Source organism: Xenopus tropicalis, chromosome 1 (genome assembly GCF_000004195.4).
Source record: "Xenopus tropicalis strain Nigerian chromosome 1, UCB_Xtro_10.0, whole genome shotgun sequence".
Taxonomy (NCBI): Eukaryota; Metazoa; Chordata; class Amphibia; order Anura; family Pipidae; genus Xenopus; species Xenopus tropicalis.
In genome coordinates this window covers 210734434-210756195 of record NC_030677.2, presented here as the reverse complement: position 1 = coordinate 210756195, position 21762 = coordinate 210734434, and the positions used below count along the sequence as shown (strand labels likewise).

At 45.5% G+C, this 21762-nt stretch overlaps 1 protein-coding gene across 14 annotated transcripts in view; it reads right to left on the bottom strand.

Moving 5' to 3' along the window:
- Nucleotides 1-21762, bottom strand: part of celf4 (CUGBP, Elav-like family member 4) — a 748037-nt gene that overhangs the window by 60934 nt on the left and 665341 nt on the right. For all 14 annotated transcript variants that reach the window (XR_004222627.1, XR_004222628.1, XM_031901654.1 and 11 more), the window contains 1 exon segment: nt 4264-4407. Coding sequence is in view for 12 of the 14 variants with exons in the window: in XM_031901654.1 (XP_031757514.1) it covers nt 4264-4407 (144 nt within the window). In the remaining 2 variants the exon portion in view is untranslated.

Genomic DNA, 21762 nt, shown 5'->3' with positions numbered 1-21762 from the left:
GCTACTGTGTCACTATCAGATTTAGCTGCAAACACAGACATTTACTGGCAGTGTCGTTGCTATGAGCCCCAATGTGTCTCCCAAAATGCTGTGCGCCCATAACCGGCCCCCCAGGCATCTCAGCATTACAAATCCTACAGTACAGGGGACTTCCTGAAGCTTTCAATTCACTTTTAATGGAGGGGCAATATGCAGTGCTGCCTTGGGTTACATTGTTTCAGGGGTCAGTCTCCCCCAGTGAGTCAGGTCTGTCAGGCTGCTGCCTTGTGTTACATTGTTTCAGGGGTCAGTCTCCCCCAGCGAGTCAGGTCTGTCAGGCTGCTGCCTTGTGTTACAGTGTTTCAGGGGTCAGTCTCCCCCAGCGAGTCAGGTCTGTCAGGCTGCTGCCTTGGGTTACACTGTTTCAGGGGTCAGTCTCCCCCAGCGAGTCAGGTCTGTCAGGCTGCTGCCTTGTGTTACAGTGTTTCAGGGGTCAGTCTCCCCCAGCGAGTCAGGTCTGTCAGGCTGCTGCCTTGTGTTACAGTGTTTCAGGGGTCAGTCTCCCCCAGCGAGTCAGGTCTGTCAGGCTGCTGCCTTGTGTTACAGTGTTTCAGGGGTCAGTCTCCCCCAGCGAGTCAGGTCTGTCAGGCTGCTGCCTTGTGTTACATTGTTTCAGGGGTCGGTCTCCTCCAGCGAGTCAGGGCTGTCAGGCTGCTGCCTTGTGTTACATTGTTTCAGGGGTCAGTCTCCTCCAGCGAGTCAGGTCAGTCAGGCTGCTGCCTTGTGTTACACTGTTTCAGGGGTCGGTCTCCCCCAGCGAGTCAGGTCTGTCAGGCTGCTGCCTTGTGTTACATTGTTTCAGGGGTCAGTCTCCTCCAGCGAGTCAGGTCTGTCAGGCTGCTGCCTTGTGTTACATTGTTTCAGGGGTCAGTCTCCCCCAGCGAGTCAGATCCGAAACGGCGAAAAATTTGCAAAACGGTGAAAATGTTGCGCGGCCAAAAAATTGTCGCCCAGCTATTCTTTTGTCGTCCATGGCTATTGTTTTGTCGCCCGCGGCTATTCTTTTGTGGCGCGGCTATTCTTTTGTCGCCCGTGGTTATTGTTTTGTCGCCCGCGGCTATTGTTTTGTCGCCCGCGGCTATTGTTTTGTCGCCCGCGGCTATTGTTTTGTCTCGCAGCTACTGTTTTGTCGTCCGCGGCTATTGTTTTGTCGCCCGCGGCTATTGTTTTGTCTCGCGGCTACTGTTTTGTCGCCCGCGGCTACTGTTTTGTCGCCTGCGGCTATTGTTTTGTCCCACAGCTATTGTTTTGTCGCCCGCGGCTATTGTTTTGTCGCCCGCGGCTATTGTTTTTCGCCCGCGGCTATTGTTTTGTCGCCCGCGACAATTTTTGGACGTGCAGCAAATTTTTCCGCAGCAAATTATTTCAGCCATTTCGTGAAACAATCCGCCAATGGCGAAACGTGGAAATTCGCCGCGAATCCATGCCTGGCGAAACATTTCGCCCATCACTAACAAACACATTTACTAAACTATATTACTAGAGGTCGGCCTTGTTGGCATATGGCTGCTCTTCGAGAGATTATGGAAGGAGAACCCGTTCCGACAGTCAGAAGATCAAGGTGTCCATCAAGCTGCTCGGTTTAATTCCTACTCTGACCCACGGACTTGCAAGTCACATTTCATTACGTGAATCTAGCAATGCTTCTTTTTATTCTCTCCAGGTTGGACTACGGAGAGCTGAGCGCTCTCGCCCCGCTGACGATACGGAGAAGAAGCCGCTCTAAATTATTTAACCTCTCCGAGGAACGTGCACGTAAAAGTTGGGTTTATCAGGAAAGACCTGAGGGTCCTAAAAAGACAACACGTTTGGTGTCGGGTTAAACCTTCACCGTGCAAATCAATTGCTGAGGTTGTAGAACATGAGGGGGAATTCACCAACCTCTCCGGAGAACAAACACAGCAACCAATGGCAATTTAGCTTTTATTTCTCCTAAAGGAGACATATCGGATAAATGAAAAAAAAAACCTTATCTTGAACTCCGAGGTGACTTCTTATATCCTCATATGTTACAACAGGGGGTACTTTATTGATTATAATATACTGTACAAGTCTCAGTGAGTCAGAAATGACATCACTAAGCTCCGATTATAACTGATGACACCATTAAGCACCGTTTATAAGGATATCATTTCCAGTTTGGTCCCAGGGAAATGACCCAACTGTATAATAGATTACTCTCTATTGTAATGTATAAGGCTAATAGATGTCACTCAGGTTGGACAGTTCTATATTATAAAAACGAGACTTTTTTTTTTCCCCGGGTCCCAGCGGAACCAAAGACTGCCCGGGCCATACGGGGTATACTGTGCGTGACAAATGTCAGATTTCGTTCCACATTCTAATGGAATTATGGTGGGAAATCCATTGTTATTAAACGGAGAGCGCCTGCCTGATTTGAAATGAAACGAGAACCTTAAGATATATGAATATACATGAACCGTGATACCCCGGCAAATCTTTACAAAATGATAAACCCCGAGAGGGAAAAGTGTAAAAATATTGAGTTACAGACACGGGAAAGCGTTGGGGTGTGCGACACTGATCAGGCACCGGAGCCATTAGCTTCCTAATATGATTTCATAACAGGCGCTGCTCCCTACGGCTTCCAGTAGTTTAATATTCTTTTCTTGTGGTTTGACTACTAGTAGTAGTACTGCCTCTCACCACCTAAATGCTGGAACTGCTGCTCCTAAATAAAAAGAGACACCACATTTCTTTCCTTCTATTCTGTATACATGATCGTCTGTGTCAGACTTCCTTCTCTTGGAAAAATCCTTCAGGACACGGCACGAGCATACTCAGTCTGCTCCTCTCCACCCCTCCCTTCTCCTCCACCCCCTCCCCTTTCTGCTATGTAATCTGAGCTGAAAGCTGTTCCATGCCTGCACGCTGCCGCCTGGAAGTGAAGTCAGACCAAGCTAAAATGGCAGCTGCTATCTTAACAGGGGCGGGCCGGCAAACCCGGTCGGCCACCTCGTCCCTGCACCTGCGCTATCGCACCCCTCGCATGTCTTTTGGTGCGCATTTGGGGGGGGGTGTGATGCAAAGCGGTGGGGGCAATGAAAACGGAGGGAACAGACTAGGGGTAGGCAAGAGAGGCTCCTGCCTGGCGCCCCCCAATCGTTGCGCCCTAGGCAGCTGCCTCTAGTTCTGGCCCTGTATCTTAAACAAACAGAGGGAGCTTCTAGGGCTGTTTTCTCAGGTATGGTAAAGCTTCCTGTAGAATAAATATAGGGTTCTAGGTGGCACTATTGTGGCTAATCTATTGGCAATAAAATGCCAAAATGCCTTTCCTTCTCCTTTAGATCAACATATGATTTGTCCTCTTCATACAGCAGGGCCTCCATGGACATCCGTAAGTCCAAGGGTTACCCAAACTGGAACCCAACAGACTAAACATGGATATCACCAATAACTTTTGAGGGCTGCTTAAGGACAGAACTGTTGAAGAATAAAGGAAAGATGAGGGCAAAAGCCCCGGTGAACAAACTGAATGTCTAAAGGCCAACATCGGTTTCCAACAATGGTACTTAATGATTCTGAGATACCCTTCTTCAGGATAGCTGCATTTTGAGCTATCGCATTTTATTTTCTGGATAGGAGAGTCCAACAGGAAGCCCCCTAATGTGATGCCTCCTTGCATAAGATCCTTGTAGTTGAAGCTCCAAATGATGCGTCAAATTCTATGCTCATCTAGAACCTTTAGATATAGTTCACAAGTCTGAGCATAAATAATCCTGTAATGAGCAAACACCAACATTATCAACTATCCTCTTGGCTGTATAACAACAACCCAAGTGCACAAGAAACTTCATGTGCATCCTCAGCTTCCAGCGTTGGGATCTCCATGGAAGACCAGAAGATGGAGATACATAGAGGATATTGCACCAAACCAGAACAATCCAGCTAGGATTATTCCAAGTGTAGAGATAGGAAAAGAACATCTGTGGTGCCTGAGGCAAGGTTCTTACTGTTCCTAGTGGCCAAAGTGCCCCTGTTTCTGTAAGGCCACCACAAATGTCTTAGAACTGAAGGAATCCTTAACTCTACGTTCATGAAATCTGCCTTTAAGGTGCCCAAGATGCACACAGTATTATCAGTACAGACTAGATGTCTGTTGCAGTGAGCCCAAACAAGGTCGTGTAAAAAGGACAAACTACTTTTGTTCAATACAGAAAGCCCCCAACCATGTCCCAAGTGACAGGAGAAAAAATCACTTACTGCTTGAGCGTAGGCACCATAAGCTCCAAACTGAATAGCCATGGGATTGAACATGCCCATCTGGCCCGCCATTTGCTGCATCCGTCTCATTGTGCGCTCCTTGTCTGTGTCTGCAAACTTCACCACTAGGCTCGAGGAGGCCCCCTGTCAATGAAGAAGAAATCACCTGTTGGTTCTGAGGAAACTTCATTACAGGAAATCATGAGAAAGAACGGAGATATTACATCCTAATGTCCTTATCATTTACAGTAGGGGGTACATTATCCCTTATAATACATGAGTGATACTCAGAGTTCCCTGTATAACTCAGCCTGCAGCCTTGTGCCTTTATATGGGGGGCACAGAACCCCTCAGTGACTGCTAATATCCTTATCATTTACAGTAGGGGGTACATTATCCCTTATAATACATGAGTGATACTCAGAGTTCCCTGTATAACTCAGCCTGCAGCCTTGTGCCTTTATATGGGCACAAAACCCCTAATAATATCCTTATATGTACCAGCTGGGGTCATTTATCCAATATATACTGTGGCTTTGACATACAAAGTCGGTTTTTTTTCCCAATAATCCAGAAAACCTTACGCTGAGAAGCCCCGCTGCTTGTGGCTGGAGTTTCTGCATAAAGACAAGGGGAGTTTATAAATGGCAGAGAATTCCCAATTTCGGATTAACGAGACGCGCGGGAAGCCACCAGGGTACGCAAGTTCCATTTTTTAATGGCATAATGTTGATATTGATCGTGCTCTTAATTGCGGCTCATCGACAAAGGAATTTTTTTTAATGCATACATTCCCTGCTAAGTTTCACCCGGCCCGGTCTTAATTAGACTGCAACACTTATTTAATTAACCCCGCGCCGCTGTGCTATTTACTAAGCAGGGTCTAATGATGGCAGCCTCTGTAGGGTGAGAAATACACAGCCCCGTGCAGTTCAGGAGCCTGAGACGGAAAGGATTCTACGAGTGGGACTTTTCCCAATATTGAGTCGTTGGGTTTGTCCTATTAAGGTTTATTAAATTATATTAAAATGCTTAGTGCACCTAGAGGACGTTATTGGTACTGCAGTCGGAAAAGAAATGTCATTTATTTAGCAAGTTGGAGATATTTTTTTTACATATATTTTGTTGTTCAATTAAAATTGGAAGTTGGTTTTGTTGGCATCTCTGCTCTGATTGGCTGAATGTTGACCATGCTTTGAAAACATATATCTGATCGGCTAGAGGTTGGTTAAGGCTACTTGTCTAGGTACCTACAGATTGCTCTTGCTCCTGTAATGTTTTAATGCACTTATTAGTTACAGGTAGGTCTAGCCTTGTAAAGGTTGTGTGTTTTGATTGGTTACCGACAGGTCTAGCCTTGTGAAGGTTCTGTGTTTTGATTGGTTACTGACAGTTCTAGCCCTGTGAAGGTTCTGAGCTTTAATTAGCTACCAACAGGTCTAGCCCTGTGAAGGTTCTGTGTTTTGATTGGTTACCGACAGTTCTAGCCCTGTGAAGGTTCTGAGCTTTAATTAGCTACCAACAGGTCTAGCCCCGAAGATTCTGAGCTTTGATTGGCTACTGACAGGTCTAACAAGAGATGGTCTAACGAGATCGGAAGATAGGAGGCTGTTGGTGGTGGTGGTTAACCCCTAGCAACCAATAAGATGTTTGCTTTTAAGCAGATGATCATTAAATGCTACATGCTGATTGGTTGCTATGGGTTAATGCACCTGGGCAAACGTACTGCCTTTTATTACATAACCCCCCAGGTGTCTTCTAATTCCATGTTACGCCAAGTGTTATCCCATCCCCACGCAGCGCTAAAGGCGGCCATGAAAGTGGGAGATGCCCCCTGGTGACCATTATTGGTATTCTCTCTAATGGGTTAATTTACCTTCTGATTATTTTCTCGAGCGGCTAAAAAGCCAATTTCCTACGTTGTCAGCGCCAGATAATCAAGTTGTTGTGTACACCAACATCTGACAGGTTGTTTTTGCAGTTTTATACTCACCTATTGATATTCAATTACACAGCATGGGTTCTCTGCAGCGTTCCGAGCACAGCGGAATAAAGCTATGGATTACGCCGCGCTCCCTCACTGACTTTGCAAAAAGGAAAAGAAATAGCAAAACCCACAGAGGCTGATAGTGAAATTGGTGCCGCAGAGGAGATGGCTCCCCCCGCACACAGCTGGGTTTATTAGATGGCTACTGTAAGGGGCTACTATATCCCTCTCCCAACCATAACACACTATAGCCCGTGCCGCTCTGCCCACTAACACATAACTGGTACAAACAGACATTTTATTAATAGACTGGCTGTGGCCTTTCATGTTCCTAGCAGGAAAACAAAAAGCAAAATGGCACTCAGGGCTAACGGGAAATATTTCCTTGTTAGAAAGTCTTTATTTGCGAAAAAATTGCATTTTTTTTGCATTTTTTTCGCAAATAAAGACTTTCTAACAAGGAAATATTTCCCGTTAGCCCTGAGTGCCATTTTGCTTTTTGTTTTCCTGCTGGTTTTCGCGAGGGTGCCGATCCCTCTGGCAATGTGCACCGGGCAGTTAAATTTGGAGAACTAGGGTGTGCGGTAAGGCCTCTGTTGTAACTTTCATGTTCCTAGACCTTTGTACCATCCATCCTGCCATATATTCTTCTCTGAGACCTTCTCTGATTTCTCTCCATATTTCTACTCTCCATCGTACACCTTACTGGCCCCTGGCTGAACATATTTATATAAAGCTTTATCTCTGACTCTTCTCTGTATTCTAATCATCCGGACTTCTTTCTCTCCTTTGGCTCTTCCCTTCACTACATTTCCACTACTGCCCTCTTGGCCTCCCTATAGCATCCCTCAACGTTCTTCAACGTATCTTCTAACTACCACCCTTGGTCTCATTCTGCCTTTACACCCTTTTCCCATGTGGCAACCCCTGCCTATTCTGCTATTCTCTCCCTTGGTTTCTCTTTAGCGTTGTAAACAAAAGGCATTCTAGGAATGAATTCCAAACAAACTCTTAGAAAGTCCCATTTACATGGGTTTATCCTATAGGCTAAAGCTCTACCTTCTATTTAATTTCTTCGTTCTCATATATAAATTAGGAATGGCTATATATAAGGAAAATGGCTGGGTGAGCAGGAGGGCCCACTGACACCTGGGCCCACCGGGAGTTTTCCTGGTATTCTGGTGGGCCAGTTCGACACTGTATTCTTCTCTGAAACCCTGTTTTCTCTCCATATCTCTACTCTCCCTCGTACACCTTACTGGCCCCTGGCTGAACATATTTATATAAATCTTTATCTCTGACTCTTGTCTGTATTCTAATCATCCGGACTTCTTTCTCTCCTTTGGCTCTTCCCTTCACTACATTTCCACTACTGCCCTCTTCGCAACCCTATAGCATCCCTCAACGTTCTTCAACGTATCTCCTAACTACCACGTTTAGCGTTCTAAACAAAAGAAATTCTGGGAATGAATTCCAAACAAACTCTTAGAAAGTCCCATTTTCATGGGTTTATCCTTTAGGCTAAAGCTCACCTTTAGCCTACAGGACAAACCCATGTAAATGGGACTTTCTAAGAGTTTGTTTGGAATTCATTCCCAGAATTTCTTTTGTTTACTTGTATCTGTATGAGGCAGTCTCCTCAACCCTAATGATTTGTTTGTGAATCCACACAGTGACTCTCCCTGAGCTGATCAGAAAACCCTGCACTACACTGATGAGCCTCAGAAAAGGCCAAACCGGTCTGTAGTTGGGAATCTGATCAGCTATTATCCTGGCTTCTGCTTCAAACCCAGTGAGTGAGCTTTAGCCCATAGGTTAAGCCCATGTAAATGGGACTTTCTAAGAGTTTGTTTGGAATTCATTCCCAGAATTCCTTTTGTTTACTTGTATCTGTATGAGGCAGTCTCCTCAACCCTAATGATTTGTTTCTTTAGCTTTCTATAATCTCTTTCTTTCATGGTCACCTCAGGCCTTGCACTTATTATCTTCTAGTTACAGTTATCTCTTACATGAACAATTCAAACAAAGGCTACCAAGGCGCTACCATCAGTGCCACTGTTGCACAAAGCCACCCTGGGAGTCATACAGGTATTTCCAGCTGTGGGTCTTATTACCCTGATGAGGGAAGACATTGCTTTTCCACTATTTCCTGACCCAGATACGTGAGACTTTATGTTAGTTTTCCACTATCTTCTGAGACTTAGAAGATTAGGGGTGAAGACACACAGAGCTACTTAGTAGCGGCTACTTGTCATGGCTACTAAACCCAAAAAAATCCCCTGCCATAGACAATACTGAGAATTGCCTCTGCTAAAACACACATGGAGAGAATTATCAGTAAATGATCAGCATTGTCTATTTTAGTAGCCACGACAAGTAGCTGCTACTAGTAGCTCTGTGTGTCTTCACCCTAAAGCTTCAAGGAAAGATGCTGGTCTTTCACTATCTCCTCAACCAGAAGAGTGAGATTCTTAGGGAAGATATATGTCTTTTACTATCTCTTGACCTAGATAAGTGAGATTTCTTTGATTATCTTCTCACCCAGAAGAGTGAAACCTCAAGGGAAGAATTTGGTCTTCCGCTATCTTTTGACCCAAATGAATGAGACTTTGAGGGAAGACATTGCTCTTTCACTATCTCCTGAACCATGTAAGTGTGATTTCAAGGAAAGGTGTAAGTCTTCTTCTGACTCAAAAGATTAAAGCTTCAAGGAAAGATGCTGCTGTCCCACTATCTCCTGAACCAGAAGGGTAAGGGCAGTGGCAGACAGGGAGATTAGTCACCCAAGATAAATCTTTGTTACCACAGACAACTAATCTCCCTCCAATGCCATCCCACCGGCAAAAATGTAAATTGCTGGTGGGATGGCATACACGTCCCTTCGGTTTCCTGAAGTGTCCTGAGGTAGCCTTGAGAGGAAACTTTGGGAAACCGAAGTGGTGTGTATGCCATCCCACTGGCGATTTGCATTCTTGCCAGTGGGATGGCATGCCAAGGAGATTAGTCGCCCGTGGTAACGAAGATGGAAACTAATCTCCACGTGTGCCACTGCCCTAAGACTTAGACATAAGTCTTCCACTATCTCCTTTCCTAGATAAGTGAGATTTCAAGGGAGGGCATTGGTCTTCCATTATATCCTGACCCAGAAGAGTGAAACATCAAAGGAAAACGTTATTCTATCACTGTCTTCTGACCCAAAAGAGTGATATGTCAAGGAAAGATTTTTATCTTCCACCATCTCCTGTCCTAGATAAGTGAGATTTCAAGGGAGGGCATTGGTCTTCCATCATATCCTGACCCAGAAGGATGAAACATCAAAAGAAAACGTTATTCTTTCATTGTCTTCTGACCCAAAAGAGTGATATGTCAAGGGAAGATTTTGTTCCTCCAACATCTCCTGACCCAGATGACTTCAATGGAGAACATTGGTCTTCCAATGCCTAGGGCAAGTCTGACAAAGCAACCAATGTGTCTAGCTGTCTTGAGACCTCTGTATATGTATAATGCAGCCCAGAATTAATTAATTAACTATCAATAACTACTAAAATTAAAAATGCTTGGCCTTTTGTATTGAGTATATATTGTTTTTTTCTCTCCAATGAGGTGAATGCAGCAATATTGGAACGTTTGGCTGCTCAGCATGTACATAATGACACCTGAGCACATCTTCCCATAGAATAATTGGTTATGTTGCCTCTATACTTAACCCATGGCCAGAAACCTTAAACATCCCATAAAAAAATCTGCTTAAAGATTCCCAAACAGCAAAACATGTATTCAACCGGGGGATGGCAAAGTCTTACAGATAGAGAAAAACAGCAGCCATGAAAGCCAACAAAGTCATTAATGGAAATGTTTTCTCATCCTAAACCACAAATTGCTCCAAATGATCAGTCTGGAACAGATATGAACGCATTAAAGGAATGATGCTATTACACTGGGAGCGTCACTATGTTTTTATTATCTCATTTTCCTTCCAGTTAGCCTTAATGGCATCATAACCAACTTGCCCCCTGCAGAGAAATATAAAGAAGGAAAGGAGGGGGCAAACCTTTCAAAAAGGCTGCAGTGACCAACCCATGGGCAACTCCAAACAGCTGTCGTTGAGCAAGAAAGTGACCAATACTCAGCAGATATGTGTACATGACTTAAGCTGGCCATACACACTGATAAAAATGTATGAAACCAAGTTTTGTCCAATTTTTGGACCATGTGTCGGCTCAGAATTAACGTCCAGATAATTTTCGTACCATGGCAATTGGTTGTTTAGTCAACCGGACAGGTTGGAACATTTTGGTCACACAACAATAAAATCTACTTATGTATTGTGTATCCTTAGGGCACCTAAGTCACTTTGGTACGATTGGTGCTGCCAACTATTTCCTGTTCAGAACCTCCTCCAGTTTGGGTTGATCCTACAGTTTCAGTTTTACATCACAGCATTGAAACGTAGTAACATAGTAAGCTGGGTTGAAAAAAGACATACGTCCATCACGTTCAACCATAATGCCTATATATAACCTGCCTAACTGCTAGTTGATCCAGAGGAAGGCAAAAAACCCCATCTGGAGCCTCTCTAATTTGCCGCAGAGGGGAAAAAATCCCTTCCTGACTCCAAGATGGCAATCGGACCAGTCCCTGGGTCAACTTTCTAATAAAACATTAGAAAGGTTATTATATGCTCCCCTTATATATTTATACATAGTTATCATGTCACCTCTTAAGCGCCTCTTCCCCAGTGTAAACAGACCCAACTTGGCCAGTCTTTCTTCATAACTGAGACTTTCCATACCCTTTACCAGCTTAGTTGCCCTTCTCTGGACCCTCTCTAACTCAATAATGTCCCGTTTGAGCACTGGAGACCAGAACTGAACAGCATATTCTAGATGGGGCCTTACCAGCACTCTGTAACGTTTGACGTTTGTCGGAAGAAGATATGGTAGATAGTCATGCAGTTTTGGCACTGGTGTTTCCAGTGAATGTGTAGACCAGAGATATTGGTTGTTTTATTGACTGGACAGGTTTTAAAATGTTGGTTGTTTTGCTCAAACAAACAATAATATCTGGAAATTTACAGGCAATATAACAAAAAATGTTGAACAATAATGGCAAAAGATGACATTAAGGGCTCTGGCACACGGGGAGATTAGTCGCCCGCGGCAAATCGCCGAAGTTGCCTCACAAGGTTTTTTCAGCGATTTGCCAAAATCGCGCCGCCGCGTGTGCCATCCCACCGGCGACTTACAGTTTCGCCGGTGGGATGGCAGGTGATGGCAACTCGGGGAGATTAGTCGGCTGTGAACAGGGAGATTTGTCGCGGGATACTAATCTCCCCGTGTGCCAGAGCCCTTATTGATGGGCGAAATGTTTCGGCAGGCATGGATTTGCGGCCAAAAATTGTCGCAAGAATAGTCGCATGTCCAAAACTGTTGCAAGAATAGTCAAAAGAATTTTTTTTCCGCAGACATTTTCACCATTTTGCAAATTTTTCGCCGTTTCGCGAATCTTCTGAAAGATTGGGCAATTTTTCGGCGAAGAGAGACGGGACAGATTCGCTCATTATCACATTTCTAAATGGTCTTCCAACTAATGTGCTTGGGTATAATTATGAAACATCTCCTCTCCAAGTTATTTTTGTGTTCTTTATATTCTTCTCTCAGTAATTTTTCTTTAAAATGATAATATCATTGAGTGCATTGGGCAGTTTAGCACTAAGTTACTGCTATTTTTAATCCATACGCCTACTTTTTGGAAGTCATATTATGCTTTGTTCCTGTTCTAGAACTGCAGACACCTCAAAGCATTCGTTTTATTGAGTAATGTTGGATTTACTTTGCTTTGGTCACCTCTTTGCTTTCATAAAGACGTTTCTTGGTCCTTGTGAATGGCCTCTGTTTTTTTCCTTACATTTTTGGCAACATTCCTAGAAAACAAGATGTCCAAACCAATACCGCTCTATATCTAAAAGGTTGCACTGCTAACATTAGTGTACAATGGGGGCTTTAGTATTCAGGGCTCTCCAACTGGAGGCCCAAAGGCTTGATGTGGCCATTTTTATGGCCCCTGTCTACTCAGAGGCTCCATAGACTTTACTATATGACGCTGTACGAGATATAATTGGCCAACTACTTGTAATAAGTTGGAAAGCACTGGATTAATGCATGTATGTGGCCACCTCTCTATATTAGAGGAATGGAACTTTCATTTGAAGCAGTGTAGGGGTTTTTTCACGGTGAGGGCAGTGAGGAGGTTGGGGAATGCCCAGCTGGGGGATGTTGAGTAGGGGGTTCCTCACGGTGAGGGCAGTGAGGGGGTTGGGGAATGCCCTGCCGGGGGATGTTGGGTAGGGGGTTCCTCACGGTGAGGGCAGTGAGGGGGTTGGGGAATGCCCTGCCGGGGGATGTTGGGTAGGGGGTTCCTCACGGTGAGGGCAGTGAGGAGGTTGGGGAATGCCCTGCCGGGGGATGTTTAGTAGGGGGTTCCTCACGGTGAGGGCAGTGAGGGGGTTGGGGAATGCCCTGCCGGGGGATGTTGGGTAGGGGGTTCCTCACGGTGAGGGCAGTGAGGTTGGGGAATGCCCTGCCGGGGGATGTTGGGTAGGGGGTTCCTCACGGTGAGGGCAGTGAGGGGGTTGGGGAATGCCCTGCCGGGGGATGTTGGGTAGGGGGTTCCTCACGGTGAGGGCAGTGAGGGGGTTGGGGAATGCCCTGCCGGGGGATGTTGGGTAGGGGGTTCCTCACGGTGAGGGCAGTGAGGAGGTTGGGGAATGCCCTGCCGGGGGATGTTGAGTAGGGGGTTCCTCACGGTGAGGGCAGTGAGGGGGTTGGGGAATGCCCTGCCGGGGGATGTTGGGTAGGGGGTTCCTCACGGTGAGGGCAGTGAGGTTGGGGAATGCCCTGCCGGGGGATGTTGGGTAGGGGGTTCCTCACGGTGAGGGCAGTGAGGGGGTTGGGGAATGCCCTGCCGGGGGATGTTGGGTAGGGGGTTCCTCAGGGTGAGGGCAGTGAGGTTGGGGAATGCCCTTCCTAGTGATGTTGGGAGGGCAGATTCAGTTAATGCCTATAAGAGGGGCCTGGATGAGTTCTCAAACAAGCATAATATCCAAGGCTATTGAGATACTAAAATCTACAATTGTATTGATGTTGGTATATATAGTTTATGTATGTGAGTGTATAGATTGGTAAGTATAGGTTTGTGAGTGCTGGGTTTACTTGGATGGGTTGAACTTGATGGACTCAGGTCTTTTTTCAACCCTATGTAACTATGTGGCAGTATGTATGGTTCTGCTCCAACTTAGTCCTAGAGTTCTTCAGCAGAGCCCAATTCCCAAGGTGCCTTGCAAACACTATTAAGCATCCCCCCCCCACTGTTAAAACCTTATTTTGTATCAAATAACCTTCCGGCTCTCTCCACTGCTTTGGTGCTTGGATGCATTGACCCCTAAGTATTGGCTCTGGTTACTGTTAACGGGGGGGATAAAACAGGTAACAGGAGTACAAAATAGTTATTAGTCTAGAACATGGGGGTACACAAGAGAAATGTATGGAACCAGAGGTCTGCTGCTGGGATTTGAAGATGTAGACAGAGATCAGCGGCTAAAGCGGATATTGAAATGGAACCCTCTGGCACTAGCAGTAATATACTGTATGGAGTAAATCATATCCAATTTTCTCACCCTTCCATGGTATAAAAGCCAGTGACTTACCGGAGAACTCATTATTTTCAAGCTGAGGGAAAACAAAAGTATTTTCCGCCTTGGAACTAAAACCCTGCCTGCCCATTTGTCGAGGACGGCTAGTTGGCCGGGATTTGTCAAACGGACCAGCAGGCACCTATTCAGTTCTGGAGGCACAGCTGGTCTCTACTGACAGTGCGGGGTAATAGCGCGGCAGTAATTGAAAGAGCTCAGCTAAGGAATGTGGAAAAGTCATAGAGAATCACAATGCCATGGAAAACAAGGAAAACATCTTAAGGGCTCCCTGTGCACTTGTCCTATTGTGACACCTAATTTACTATCAAATGGCTTTTTAAAGAAAAAAAAAAAACGCGAAACAAAAGAAAGCGCTCTGTGAGCGGCGCGGGAACTGGGTTATGGGAGGAGAACAGTCAGAGCGGTTAACCTGGTAACCAGAAAGCAGGTTATTTTTATTGTTATTATTTTGTTAATAAATTCTCTTTCCTATTCATCTTCCATTGTGTTATCCGCTGCCGGCGCTAGAGGGAAGATGGCCGCACATGAAACAGTGCTCACCGCCATTGTAAGCAAAGTATTGGCCCTGTGTATGGGGCCAGAATAATGGCTTTTCCAATTGAGAAAAGTCGGAATATCCAATTAGGAGAGCGCCGCATCTGAATATGAATTTATGGGTACAACTACCCCTGTGTGATACAATAATTGTCATGCTGTCAGTGGGGGCTGAAAGTTGTCCTTTCCTCCTGTTATAATTGTGACCTACTGGCCCAGTCTTGTCTTACTGCCCAAAGCTTGCCCTTCTGTAGCCGTCTTAGCCAACTGTCTCTGTCTTACTGTTGCCATCTTGTTCTGTTATCCCTCCCTTGCACTACTATCACCATCCTGTCCCGCTATTTCCCACTTTCCATGATGTTGCTATTTTGCTCTGTTGTCTCCATCATGCCCCACTGTTTTCATCTTGTCCCGATGTTGCCATCTTTCCATACTGTTTTAATCTTGCCCTAATGTTTCCATCTTGTCTTACCATCTTGCCCTACTGTCTCCATCTTGTCCTACTGTCTCCATCTTGCCCTACTGTCTCCATCTTGCCCTACTGTCTCCATCTTGCCCTTCTGTCTCCATCTTGGCCTACTGTCTCCATCTTGCCCTGCTGTCTCCATCTTGTCCTACTGTCTCCATCTTGTCCTACTGTCTCCATCTTGCCCTACTGTCTCCATCTTGCCCTACTGTCTCCATCTTGCCCTTCTGTCTCCATCTTGGCCTACTGTCTCCATCTTGCCCTACTGTATCCATCTTGCCCTTTTGTCTCCATCTTGCCATTCTGTCTCCATCTTGTCCTACTGCCTCCATCCTGCTCTACTGTCTCCATCTTGCCCAACTCCAACTGTCAAAGTTTGCCTGTCTCCATCCTATTCTGCTGTCTCCATCTTGCCCTAATGTTTTCATCTTATCTTATTGTCTCCATCTTGCTATAATGTTTCCATCTTTTTCTACTGTCTTCATTTTGCCCTACTATCTCCATCTTGTCCTAGTGTCTCCATCTTGCCCTACTGTCTCCATCTTGTTCTAATGTCTCCATTCTACTCTACTGTCTCCATCTTGTTCTAATGTCTCCATTCTACTCTACTTTCTCCATCTTGCCCTAATGTTTCCAACTTGCCCTACTGTCTCCATCTTGTCTTACAGTCTCAATCTTGACCTAATGTTTCCATCTTTCTCTACTGTTTCCATCTTGCCCTACTGTCTCCATATTGTCTTGCCATCTTTATCTTGCCCTACTGTCTCCATCTTGTCCTACTGTCTCCATCTTTCCCTACTGTCTCCATCTTGCCCTACTGTCTCCATGTTGCCCTAATGTTTCCATTTTGTCCTACCGTCTCCATCTTGCTCTCCTTTTGCCATCTTTTCTTCTTCTTATCCCTCTCTATAACTGCAACTAAGGCATTGCCCCACTTGGCACAGTAATAAAAATACCTCTGCCCGTGGCTGTGTGGGGGAATCGCAGGCTGATGTGAGGTCTGAGGGTGCAGTTGAGGAGACCTTACTAAACCAACTTTTCCCCCTGGGCCTTCCCTGCAGCTATGGGGTCTGCCCCCCACTACAGTTACACTACTGTATATTTCGTACTGTTAGAGGTCAAATAGCTGCTTTCCTAATGCTGATAACCAGTTAAACGATGTAGCAGCTGTCAGTTCCTCCCAGCCCATGCTTCTCTGATTCACTTTATTAAAAGGTATCTGGCTGCTATGGCACAATTACCCTAGCAACCAGGTATCATTTAGAGAGTCTGAATTAAAGATGAATCATGATAAGGCTTATGATAAAACTAAAACCTCAGGGCAATACATTGCAATGACAGAGGGCATTATGGCTACTTGACTTGACTGTCCCACAATCCTTTGCTACCCCACCCTGGGTTACAAGACACGTTAAAGGAAAGCACAATACACCCCAGGTATTGCCGGCAATCCTCTATAGCCGTGAACGAGTTATTCTGCCGTTTAAACCCCTTCAGTGGTTGCCGGACTTGGCTCTTGTAGTAAAATGGAAATAAACGTATAAATAAATAATCGTCGCTTCAGTGCAAAGTCACTTTTATTTTTTTTTTTCGCCCTCCTCCTCCTCTGGAAATTCTGCATTTTTATGTCATTTGAATAATAAAAATGTTAAAAGCTTTTGGAGGATTTCAAGCGAAAGCCGCCACCGTATCCGAATGAGCCGAGCGCCCGCGAGAGGGGGACGCCCCACCGGGCTCCTTGTGATGTTGCCGAAGGCCTCCGTGACTTTTTTTTTATCTCTTTTTATTTTCTCTGCTGTTTGTTGGTTTTAGGCCCTTCTCCCTTCAGACCCATAAAAAGACATTAAACAACCAATTAGCTGCCGCCTATGAAGCTGGGATGTGAAGCTGACTATCCCTCTTATCCCATTCCGAGCTAATGAATTCCGCGGCACCAAACAGTTGGAGAGAGAAAAGAGACAGAGAGCAGAGCCGGTCCGTGTCCCTCAGGGGCCCCTTGGCTGTCCTGCCAGCTGCCGGCCCCCTTACAAAGATGTGACTGGAGAGAAAAAGCAGCGCCGATGAGCACTTCATCCCCAAAAGGCCATCTTTTGTGCCGGCTTGATTCATACCCCCTGTCAGGGAGCCGGGCCGCGTGGCACTTTATTTCCGGGCCCGGCCACCGCTGATTTATTAGCTCATTTAAACGACAATGGGCATGGCAGGGGGAAAGTGTGTCCTGTGCCTCGTGCAGACGGAATTAAGGGAAAGTCGGCTGAAATAAGATTGCAATAATGGTTCTGTCGCCACCAACGCGCCGCTTTGGCAGTGATGCAGATTAACTGTGAAGCTGCAGCCGGCGAGAGTGAACGGTTTTATTTGTGCCATCCCTCTCTCGGCTTGGTGTCACATACACAGAGGCACAGTGACCTGCTTTCCAGCCCCGCAGCAAAAGCATTGGGGGGGGGAAGACAGAGGGATGAGGGGATTGGGGGATTGTCATGGTGTAATGCGCTCTGCTCCCAGTGCCGGCGGTAGGGAATGGGAATGTCTAGGACAACAGGAGGGGGGGGGTGATTTTTGTGTAATTAAAGATATTTTCTATACATATCCCAGGGCTAATTCCATGTATTATACCCTACAGCACACAGCAGGGTGAATGCAGCAGCACCTTAAATGATTAATGGCATATATATAATGGGCCAGGACCGAGGCAGGATACATGCAGTGTAGGGTGGCCATCTTTGGGGGAGGGTCAGTGATGTCAGGGGCCGGGTGATGGTTTATGGGCGGGTCAGTGACACCAGGGGGGAAGGGCTATGACATAGTGGTGAGTGATTGGCTGATTGCCCCATCATTCACTTCAAGTCCTGTCTAGACTTCCTAATTTTTAAATGGATAATAGCCCAGAACACAAAGCAGTAGCCTCGAAACTTAAGTAACTTGTGTATCAAGTAAAAAAAAATGCAGAGAAGCTTTGCAGGGACAATGGCAGCACAGAGCACGGGCAGGTAGGTGGGAAGGGGTTAAACTTAGGGCCACTGACCCCCTATATATCAAGCAATGACAGCACAGAGCAGGGGCAGGTAGGTGGGAAGGGGTTAAACTTAGGGCCACTGACCCCCTATATATCAAGCAATGACAGCACAGAGCAGGGGCAGGTAGGTGGGAAGGGGTTAAACTTAGGGCCACTGACCACCTATATAGCAAGCAATGACAGCACAGAGCAGGGGCAGGTAGGGGGAAAGGGGTTAAACTTAGGGCCACTGACCCCCTATAAACTGAATGACTTATTAGCACATTAATCAATGGAACTCGTTATATTAACGGCTTATTATAGATTCACATCAGTGTTTGTATTGCACACACAAGGGGCGTGGCCAGAATGTTGGTACTGCGCTTGTGTTCATGGGGGGCCCCATATTAATAACTGTTTAGTATGATGGAGAGAGGGATATTCTGAGAGTTTGCAATTGGTCTTTATTTTTTATTATTTGTAGTTTTTTAGTTATTTCATTTTCAGTTCAGCTGCTCTCCAGTTTGGAGTTTCAGCAGCTATTTGGTTGCTAGGGTGCAAGTTACCTTAGCAACCAGGGAGTGGTTTGGATGAAAGACAGGCATATATATATATATAGGAGAGGGACTGAATAGAAAAGAAAGTTACAAAAAGTAACCATAACAATAAAACTGTTCCAATTGTTTTTTGGCTGCCGGGGTCAGTGACCCCCATTTGAAAGCTGCAAAGAGTTGGAAGAAGAAGGCAAATAATTCAAAAACTATATGAAATAAATAATGAATAGCGATAGTTTTTCGGCAGGCATAGATTCGCAGCGAATTTCCACATTTCACCATTGGCGAGAAGATTCACCGGCAAAAAAAGTCGTGGCCGCGTCAAAAAATGAGCGCAGTCGCATCAAAAAAAGAAAAAGAAAGATGTGGGCGACAAAAAAATCGCGCAACAAACACATTTCGCAAATTTTGCTGACGTCACACGAGTTTTTAGGCCAAGCGAAACGGGACATATTCGCTCATCATTAATAATGACCAATTGAAAAGTTGCTTAGAAATGGACATGTAATGTTAAATTAGAGGTGAACAGAAGTAGTGAGGAAGGGCAGGGCCGCCATCAGAAACTTTGGGGCCCCGCACAAGTTATTAATATGGGGCCCCCCATGAACACAAGCACAGTACCAACATTTTGGCCACACCCCTTGTGTGTGCAATATAAATACTGATCTTAAGGTGGCCATACACCTTCAGATCCACTCACTTGGCCTACGGGTGGGCGATATTGGGTGAATCCAGGCTAATTCGGTCGTTTGGCCCTGGGGCCAAACAATCAAATTATTACGACGGGTATAGGCAAAGTCGGTTCGGGGACCACATCAACAAGCAAATGCGGTCCCCGATACTACTAAATTTTTTAACCTGCCCGATTGATATCTGGCCAATTTCAGGCCAGATATCGGTCAGACAGGCCCGTCGGTAGTGCCCGTACATGGGCCGATTAGCTGCCGAATCAGTCTAAGGGACCCATATCGGCAGCTAGAATCGGCCCGTGTATGGGGACCTTTAGTCTATAATAAGCTGTTCATATAGAGTTCCATTGATTAATGTGCTAATAAGTCATTCAGTTTATAGGGGGTCAGTGGGGTTTGCCCTAAAGGTCCCCATACACGGTAAGATCCGCCCGCTTGGCGAGATCGCCAAGTGAGTGGATATTCCCCCGATATCCCCACCTACGGGTGGGCCCTGGAGCCAAACGACCGGATTATGTAGGCGGCAATGGGGCAGTCGGTTCAGGGATCACATCAACGAGACGATGTGGCCCCCGATCCGACTGAATCTTTTAACCTGGCCGATCGATATCTGGCCAATTTCAGGCCAGATATCGGTCTACCAGCCCGCTCGTTTCTGCACCTACACGGGCTGATAAGCTGCCGAGACGGTCCAAGGGACCCATATCAGCCGCTTCTATCGGCCCGTGTATGGGGGCCTTAAGTTGACATATTTGACATATTCCCTGTATTCTACAGAACTGGGGTGAAAGAAGACTTTCCCAGCGAGGGAATTAGTTTAACGTCGGCGTACGAGGAGCTGACCATCTAACGGCTGACAACCTGGTTACACTTGAGCGGATTTAGGCGGCTTCACAAGCCTCTTTCAATTAGGACAAGCGCCGGACAGCAAATGTAACCGGCTCGGAGTTGGCACCTTTCACAGCGGCCGAGGATTTATCTCGCCAGAAAGAGCTTAGACGAAATTAAGGAGGAATGAATCGGCGCTCACACACACAGACGTCTCCCAGAAATGAATCCCCGCAATCCTATCACGACAGCCAGTCTGGCTGCTCCCTTTTTGCTTGGAGATGCCAAGCTCGTTGGAAAAGGGTAGCGGCTTAATTCATTATAAATCACAAACGAAAGGCATCTTCTAATGAGACGCCTCTGTTTCTTGTGCCTGAGGTTCTCTTGAAAGGCCAAGAATCCCTCATGTGCGAGGATTGATGTCACCGCAGAGTCACATGGGAATAAGGGGGGAAAAGGAGAAAAAAAAACGACTGAACAACCAATTATCCCTACTAAAATTAGACAAGTGGAGCTGTAGCCGACTATATAAATCCTCTATATGAATAATTTTGTACCGTTCAGGAGCCGGAATTTAGGGCCGGAATGATTGATGCTACAAAGTGATACCGGAGCAACCTGGCAACGTACTTATTGCGCACTTAATTCAATTACAATTACTTTTACTTTCCATTCAGCACTTCCTAGTTATCACCCAGATGGCAAATGTATAAGATTTTGGGGTGAAATCAAAGCTTGCAAAGTAATTGTAATTGAAAAATCTGAGCTGTCAATCATATATTGCCTGCCCCGCCTCTATGCCGAAGGCATAGAGGCGGGGCAGGCAATATATGATTGACAGCTCAGATTTTTATATAAATCCTCTATATGAATAATTTTGCCGAAGGCATAGAAGCGGGGCAGGTAATATAAGATTGACAGTTTAGATTTTTCAATTACAATTACTTTTACTTTCCATTCAGCACTTCCTAGATATCACCCAGATGGCAAATGTATAAGTTTTTGGGGTGAAACGATCTACAGTTTAGGGAAGAGAGGCCCCGAAGGCATAGGGGGGGGGGGGGGGGGCAGGCAATATATGATTGACAGCTAAGAGTTTTCAATTACAATTACTTTTACTTTCCATTCAGCACTTCCTAGATATCACCCAGATGGCAAGATGGCAAATGAATAAAATTATGGGGTGAAACAGTCTACAGTTTAGGGAAGAGAGGCCTCGAAGGCATAGAGGGGGGGCAGGCAATATATGATTGACAGCTCAGATTTTTATATAAATCCTCTATATGAATAATTTTGCTGAAGGCATAGAAGCGGGGCAGGTAATATAAGATTGACAGTTTAGATTTTTCAATTTCAATTACTTTTACTTTCCATTCAGCACTTCCAAGATATCACCCAGATGGCAAATATATAAAATTATGGGGTGAAACAGTCAACAGTTTAGGGAAGAGAGGCCTCGAAGGCATAGAGGGGGGGCAGGCAATATATGATTAACAGCTCAGATTTTTCAATTACAATTACTTTTACTTTCCATTCAGCACTTCCTAGATATCACCCAGATGGCAAATGTATAAAATTATGGGGTGAAACAGTCTACAGTTTAGGGAAGAGAGGCCTCGAAGGCATAGAGGCGGGGCAGGCAATATATGATTAACAGCTCAGATTTTTCAATTACAATTACTTTTACTTTCCATTCAGCACTTCCTAGATATCACCCAGATGGCAAATGTATAAA